This window comes from Propithecus coquereli, unplaced genomic scaffold (assembly GCF_000956105.1).
Source record: "Propithecus coquereli isolate 6110/MARCELLA unplaced genomic scaffold, Pcoq_1.0 Scaffold221, whole genome shotgun sequence".
Lineage (NCBI taxonomy): Eukaryota > Metazoa > Chordata > Mammalia > Primates > Indriidae > Propithecus > Propithecus coquereli.
This window is the reverse complement of record NW_012147301.1, coordinates 1,614,806-1,623,143: the sequence shown is the minus strand read 5'-3', so window position 1 is coordinate 1,623,143 and position 8,338 is coordinate 1,614,806. Positions and strand designations below refer to the sequence as shown.

The 8,338-nt window shown below is 42.2% G+C and overlaps 1 protein-coding gene across 1 annotated transcript in view; it reads right to left on the bottom strand.

The window, feature by feature from the left end:
- Nucleotides 1-3,906: 3,906 nt before the first annotated feature.
- The window catches only part of MEGF11 (multiple EGF-like-domains 11), a 244,897-nt gene continuing 240,465 nt past the window's right edge, over nucleotides 3,907-8,338 (bottom strand). Inside the window, exons 21-22 of the mRNA XM_012644818.1 lie at nucleotides 4,688-4,894; nucleotides 3,907-4,067 (exon numbers count right to left, since the gene is read on the bottom strand). Coding sequence (XP_012500272.1) covers nucleotides 3,907-4,067; nucleotides 4,688-4,894 — 368 coding nt within the window. The remainder of the gene's footprint in view (nucleotides 4,068-4,687; nucleotides 4,895-8,338) is intronic.

Here is an 8,338-nt window from a genome sequence, read left to right as displayed (position 1 = left end):
GCCCGCCTCGGCCTCCCAGAGAGCTAGGATTACAGGCGTGAGCCACCGCGCCTGGCCAGTAAATACTTTTTTAGCCTTGATTACGTTTTTTTTCTTTCACTGAGATGCCAACCCCCAGCCCTTAAGAATTATCTATTAGCAATCTGTTCTGAATGGGTCTTTTCTCTACCTAGCAAAAATATATTATTCTTGGTTAAACATCTTACTAAACTGGAGTAACTTTTGAGTATCACATAAGCCTTGTGAGCTGACAAGTTGGAATGTTTTGGTTTGACTTCAATATGAGGATTATATACCAATCTTTGAAAGTATGAAGGAGAAATTTTAAAATTATCGAATGTACTCAGTAAGCTATTTTTTTAGCTTATCTGTATTTTATTATTGATACAAGATTAATCCTGCTGCTGCTTTACCAGTTAGGTCACACGATTATGTTTTTAACGTTCCTAAAACAGACGTACCAGAGTAACTCTACTGGATGATAACTTCTACTAGTGGAAAGTTATTCACTGCATTTATAGAAATTAGGTGGCTCTTACAGTTGCCCTTACTCCATTCCAGAGGTACCTTTGTGCCTCTGAAGCTGAGCACAAGCTATTACATTTGTCTTTGAGTCTAAATATTTGTAAAAGCAGAGAAACCCTCTAACTTTTGTATACTGAAGTATATGAGGTTTTAAAATATTTTTTGGACATGAATAAGAATATGTTGCTCCCATTCATTAACTCTAAAGCTGTGGTCCCCAATCCCTGGGCTGTGGCCTATTGGGAACTGGGCAGTGCATCACCACCTGAGCTCTGCCTCCCTCCCCCTCCCCCTCATCCATGGAAAAATTATCTTCTATGAAACTTAGGAACTGGGCTGCACAACTGAAGTGAGTGGTGGGCAGCAAGTGAAGCTTCATCTGTATTTACAGCTGTTCCCCATTGCTGGCATCACCCCCTGAGCTCTGCCTCTCCCCCCCACCCCCTTCCACCATCTGTGGAAAAATTGTCTTCCATGAAACTGGACCCTGGTGCCAAAAAGGTTGGGGACCGCTGCTATAAAGGAAGAGGCTCCTTTGTTAAAAATTTGATACATTTTTTCACTTTATTTTCAAGCATCTTGGGAATAATTTTCACTCTTCTAGCTGCTTAAAGTGCCCATACAAGATGTAGGTTAGCTCTACCCTTAAACCTAAGGTATAGATCATAGACACGTTTTCCATTTGCAATACAACAGTAGGCATTCTTGTTAAGCTAGTTTGAGAAATTTGTTTTATTTTGTACAAGGTATAATCCCTCTGCACAGTGAACAAATATATTACAAATCTGTGGTTTAAAAAAGTATTGCCATTTCATAGTCTCATTTATGTTATTGTACAATAGTTGTGTTTCTTTTATTCATTTGAATTGTCTGCATATCAATTTATTTGGTTGAAAATTTAGTTTTTGAAAAATAATTGAACAGATCTTTCTAACTCATCAATAAAATACACAGTATACATGTTTAGGCTGACCATGAACCTATTTGTGGTAGTGTTAGGCAGAAGTTTCTAACAGTTGCTTTGTAAGATTGAAAGGTCTTTTACTGGTAACTCTTAGATATGTGAAGGCAGCTATTGTCACCGTAGATTAATCACACCCTCTGCCTTTCCCTTCTCCTCTGTATTGCCTAATTTGAGTTGCATTACATTTCTTTTAAAAGTCCATAGGATGCTAGAGCTGAAGGGTGGTTAGAGCTCCTTTCCCACTCTGCTTCTCTTCTCTTCTTTTTAATGCATGGGGGGAAAAACAGAGCCCAGAGAGGGCAAGTAACTTGACCAGAGTAACACTGTAATCTCTTGACTCAGTGCTCTAGCCGTTCCACCTCTTGCTGAATACCTTTGGCCAGAGGATAGCTGTCAAAAGAGAGGTGAAACTTGAAACTTGAGCGATGCTGCTTGTTTGCAGTTTGCCCGGTAGCAGTTATTGTACATGCAGGATAAGGGAAGAAGATAAAAACCTGGGATTGAGATGAAGTTTCTCCTTGCTGATCTGACTTCATCATGCTTCTTCATCCTTGCTTCACAAAGATAATTGGGCACTTGCTGCCCTGAAATCCTGAGGTAAGTCTCTTGCCTATGTTTCTTCCTACATATGTATTAGAAATATTTACTTGGGTCTACAGAGTAATTTTCTAGTATTTATATTTCAATAAGGCTTGATTGGAAAGTCAATTTACTGTTGCTGGTCACTCGCTCCCATGCACACATGCAGCATTCATGTAAGTATATATTTTTCTCTAACAATAAAATTTGCTTATGCCTTCAGCGAAATGGCGGAGGGAGAATTTACTCTTTTATTTATTTTCTTGCTTTTTCTGGTTATTGCCCAAACTAATGGGTTCCATGGCAGACTTCCAATCCGTATTAAGGGTTTCAGAATTCCCACACTTCCTATAGCAGTGTTCCAGCTTTGCAGTCATTTAGTTCCCCTTCTTTTACCTTTCTGGAAGTGTTTTTTGCTGGCTGGACTGTATTAAGAGAATGGAGTGGTACAGGGGTGGCCATTAGCTTCCTACGTTTGCCCTTTTTGTTCTTAATTCTTGTGAGGAGGTCCTCTTTAGGGATTGGGAGTTGGCTCCATTTTGACTTGTCTGAGCCTCAGTTTACCTATGTTCGTCAGTAGTGGAATCTGGAGTATTAGCTCGTTATAATACATAGTTGGTCATCTCAGTAAGTGGTGGTTTTAAGGTAGAAGGTAGAAGCACTTCATATCCTCATGCTTTTTACTGTAAAGTTTTTACATCCTGTTACAGCAGCTGGTTACAGTCCATTCTTTCTTTGATCATTTCATTTAAAAAGCATTCCATCAAAAAGCATAATGTACTTTAAGCAGCGTAAACTTGCTGTATCCACATTTGTCTAATTTCTTCTACACTTTTAGGTTCCATACTACATCAAGCTCAAGATTTATGAAGAATTGCTTGAATGCAAGTACTCTTCTGAGTCAAAGGATGCCAACCAAATACATTGGGGAGGCCAAATAGCCATTTTTAGGGACACTTAATTCTTACCATTCTATGGCTGCTTACTTAAAGCATCATCTTAGAGCTCTGTTTCGCATGGAATAACTCAGGTGTTGGATGGACTAAGGAGATGTGACAAGGCCAAGACTGACTTGCAATATTCTTGAACTTTGAATTGGCAAAATTTTCTAAAGCTACCCTAGAAATCACTGTGGTAGACCGAAAGAGACTGCTGTGCTTTGGAAATGTCTTTTTTTTTTTTTTTTTCCCAATCTACAGTCACTATGGGGCAGAAGAGAGAAAGTTAATCTGTATTTATTAAAGTCTTGTTTTTAAAAATGAAAGTTGTCAGCATTAAACTATATACTAAACTCTGTAAACTTGGCTGTTGTAATTTGATGGACCAGACATACTGTACAGGTACTTTAGGATTGATATTAGAACAGTTCATGTCTACGTACTAGTTATCTTCAGTAATAAAAACAGATGGTGGTAACAGCAACCAAAAGTACATATACATTTCAGGTGCTTTAAAGTAATCCTCTCCCCTCCCAGGTTTGTAAAACCTACATGCTTTTTAAGCATTGTGTTTCAGATTAAAAAACGATAGATAGATAGATATTTTAACTATATTTAGCTGATGTTGATGAGTAGCTTTATTTTAAAATGTTTTAAAAATCATATAATCCAGGGCATTTGGGAATGGGGATGGGTGATAGGATTTGACTTTGTGAACAGAATTCCTTGAACAATTACCCCAGTCCCACTTGGAAACTCTTCGTTAGTTCCAGGTGAACGTAATAACTAACATGCAGCTGGAGATAATCTGCACCATTATTTCGAGTCAAGGGATTGTCTTCTTTCAGAGAGTCAGAGAATATTCAGCAGAGCACGCTGCAAGAGAGAAGCTTATCCCTTCTAAGACTGCTTGTCCTGGGAGGGCCCATTGGCAGGGCTCTGTCTTACTGGGAGGAGGTCATAATGACCAGGAATATGGCTGTTCCTAGGTAGGTCGTATGGATTCTGGATATAGCTGGAGTTATGACCGCGGCCTTCTTGGACCACGCTGACTGTGGGCTCTAAGGAATATAGTGGAAAATGAGTTCAGAGAACAGATTAGCTTTGGTTGCCTTGTTAGAGGGGAAGAGAGTTCTATTTAACTTGGGGAGAAGAGCTAGCTGGGCATTTATAAATCTGTGACAAATGCATGTGGGTTAGGACTGAGGCTTGCTCAGGAGATGGAATGAGTGAATGTGCTGTCAACATCCCAACCTCTGCTCAACACCAAGAGATTCAGAATATCCTAGAGGCTTTTATCAATGGAGGACATGGTTAGATTGGAAGAAGATAGAAGAAGGGTGATTTAGAAACTTGTAAATGTCAGTTCTGATTGCTTTCTTTTTAAAACTGAGATTTGTGTCAACAATCACGTGAAGTGTGTGTGTGTACACCCGTCCATTCCCCACCCCCAGTGTTTGTTTCGTATTAGTCCTAGTGTTTTTAAAGCAGAGTTGGCACAAGAATTTGACTCCTGCACTAGAGAAGAGGGCAGTGCTAGGAAAGGTAGTTCACCTTGGATTCCTTAAAAAGCAACAAAAGTGTGTGTTGTTGAGACAGGGTGAGTGGAGAGGGCTTGTTTTTACTTCAGATGCTGTACTAGTGCCCTGATTTCACTGAGTTATTTATTTGAGACACCTACCAACTTCATATATATTTTTATTGGATGTCGACAAGGATGGCACATCTGTGTACGGAGACCCCCTGTGCACAGGCGACTTCATTTCTACATAGCTGCTCTCTGGAAGCTTGCAGGTGAGGATGGGTGGGTCCTTAATTGTGGCGTAAGGGTTTTCACTGCTATTCAAGGAACAAGTACTAGAACTGCACACGGATTCTTTCATGTAATCTGCAAGGCAAGAGAGATTTCTTAGGACAAGCAAGGACATAAGTCTTCATGTAAATACCAGAAGCAGTCTGCAGTTGAGTCTATGTGCCTTCAGGATCCTGGAGCTAGAGAAGCCTATGATATTCCAAGATTTATTTACTTATTAAATGTGGTGAAGGAGTGCTTTCCAGGTAGGCAGAGTTCTTTTTCCAAAGAAACTTGTTTTTTGGACGGTAGGAACATTCTTGTTTTTAGTAGTCAGGTATTAATTCAAGATATCATAATATGCTTTCACATCTGTTATATTTCACAAAATCCAGCAAGGATAGTTGATAGTTTGCATTTTATGGTATGAAGGCCCAGAGAAATGAAGTGATTTAGCTAAGGTCACACAGCTAGTAAATGACAGTGTCAAGACTTGAATCCATACCTTGGTACACCTTGGCCTGTGCGGTTTTTTTGTGATACTGTTCTGGATTCTTTTTGATGACTGAGAAGCTTAAGCTGAGAAGTGGGCATGTGTGTTTTAATGCAGATGTCAGCAATTTGGCAACCTTTAAAACGCATAGCAGTATCCCTACCCTCCAGGAGCTCATGATCAGAGTAGGGCAGACTGAAGTGTAATAGAGGTATAAAAAGCACTTCAGTCTCAAGCCAGCTTTAGGAAAGTTCCTGTTTTCTAGCAAGTCTGCAGTGTATCCTCTGGGGTTGCTTACCCCAGTTCTCGTGAGTGCTAACAAACCCGTTTCAGCAGTATCTTTCTCTGATACTAGAACTCGTGCTTCCTCTCCTGCCACCTCTCAGTTGCATCATCCCCAAGACTTCAGGGTACAAAGGGATGTAAACTGGTTACCAAATATGAAATGAGGTAACTAGTTCTTCTGGAGGAAGAAAGATCCCTTAGTGACTGGGAGTCACAGAAGGAAAGGGGACTCCCTTTTTCAACCTCTACACCATTTACCTTTTGGGGAAGATCACTGCCTCCTGCACATGGTCCCAAGTGAGGCAGGACTTCCCTGGAAAAAGCAGTAAACTCCCTGTAATCTGGCAGCTCTGACTCCCATCTGTGACGCACTGCCAGATAGGGAGTCTAGAAACAAGCACTGAGTCGCAGGGGCTTAATAGTCAAGCGTGATCTAAGAGACCCCTCAGCTCTAAATTTCTATGAAAGGTAGCAGATGGTGAAATTGTTGGATGATCTGTCACTGGAAACACCACAGTTTACATTTTGGGCTGCTATTTGTGTATGCTTTCTGCCTCCAACTTGTGAGATTAATGAAAATTTTAAAAAGTGAAGGTGATAATTGTAACTCAAGGGGTGACTTAGATGTACCTTGGGCAACTGAGAGCAGAACACTCCGTGTGGCTGAAGTGGCTGGGATGTGTGCCACCACAAGCAGTCTTTCCTCCCGTAACAGCTAACTGGTTGGGAGGTGATTTACTTTTCTGTTAACGTAGATGTCTGCTCTGTCGATGTTGTTTCAGCAGGTTAGTTCCTCAGTCTTGTACAAAAGTACATTCACTCACTACTTCCTTCAACTGTTCACAACCCTCTATGATGTAGGTAGAGCAATAATTATTATCCCCGCCCCCGCGGGGATTTCCTCGTGCCTATGAGGAAATCAAGATTTGAGTGGGGAATTTACTTCCCCTCGGGGTCACACTGCTTATCAGCCGCAGAGCGAGCTCTAGAACACAGCTCAGAGCACTTTCCATCACAATTTAGCCCACAAGTAGAGAGGGATGTTGGCTTTGGTCTGGTCTTAGATTGTGGCCGCTTTATAAGGTATGACCTATGACCCTAGAAATGAGGAGGAAACATTCTTGCTGTGCAACGAAGAGTCTCAGCCAGTGCCAGCAGGGGCTAAAGGGAGGCTAGACAGGCTTAGCTGCTGGTTGAGGCTCACATGGGGAAAAGTGGTTGTGGGTTTAGACTGTGACCTGCCCAAGCCACATAAATTTCCCTCTCAGTGAGTACTTTCTTAGTACAAGGGAACGGTGCTAAATCCAAGAACCCCAACATGGCCCATCTGTACCAATTTGGGTTCTCTGAACTCACCAGCCAAGGAGTAAGGCAGTATGGCTCAGAGCTGCTTGTTTGGAAGCTGAGGATGAGTTTTACTTAAAAAAAAAAAAAAAAAAAAAAAAAGGGCTATCACAGCTGTCTCGGTTGCATATTCTCTAAAATTTGAGGAATAGTGATAGTTTACTTTGTGTAGCACTGACAGTCCTCATTCCAACTAGGTCATTGGAAACTTGTTACGTAGGTGTAGGGAGCTGGGCAGAAAGGACCATTATTACTATTTTAGAAATGAGGAAACTGAAGCCCAGAAAGTTTGCTAGTATAATGCCTAGTGTTAGTAAGTAGTTTAGTTAGGACTCAGCCCCTGGCTTCTCATGACACCCCATCAAGATGTTTTCCCTCACTACATCTTACCCAGTGTTCCTGTTCTTAATCTCTAAGTGCAAACTGTATCCTCGGCGTCTTCACTCTACCCTTAACAGGAAGACTTTTTATCTGTGGGGTCAAGCCCCGCTGAGAGAGAAAGGCTGAGCCCTGAGCTTTTTGTGAATATCCATGAATGATTCAGTTACGGCCGTGGGAGAACCTTGAAGCTCCAGCTCAATGCCTCAAAGAGCCTCAGCGAGTCAATAGTGCCCCTCTTCTCATTTTCACCAGAAAGATCAGGGCTGCTTTCAAGTTTTCTGGAATAAATTGTTTGCTTTGGAGCAAGGGATGTACCTAAATGGGTAAAAGAGAAATTGGGGCCTGGGGGGAAGGGATGAGGCTCAGGGAGAAGTCTCTTCCGTACGGGGGGCCAGACGTAAAGACAGAGAATGAAAAAACCGCTCCCAGAGCGTCGATGCGGCTACTGGCAGGGGTCAGGGCATTGGCTGGAGGAAGGGCGTCCCCAGACTGCTTCTGTCCACGTGCTGGGCACCAACTGAGTCTCTACTGTTAATTTTGTCTGGCGCTCTTGTGGGAAATATTTGGATTGGAATTACTAGTGAGGCAGAGGGTCCCAGCCCCCTCTTTTGTTGTCTGAGCCCTGGACTTGAAAAAGAAGATCTTTTCTTTTTCTGGGGGTTTTTTGTTAGTGGGGTGTGTGCGTGTGTGTGTGTGTGTGTGTGTGTGTATGTATGTACATGTATGTTGGGTGGTGAGGGAGGGTGTTGAATTATGGACTAATGTAGGTTCCATCTCTACTGGGAACTGGAGGGGTGGGGAAGGGCAAGGCAAACTGGAAAACTCCACTTCAGGAAGCCACTCTCTTCTCCAGCTGAGTCATCCACCTGAAGGACGCCAGAGTAAGGGGAAGAAAAACCTGCTGCTTAGATACTTCCTCATCCTTTTACAGCCCCACCTCCACCCCACCCCACCCCACGCCAGAGTAAGGGGAAGAAAAACCTGCTGCTTAGATACTTCCTCATCCTTTTACAGCCCCACCTCCACCCCACCCCACC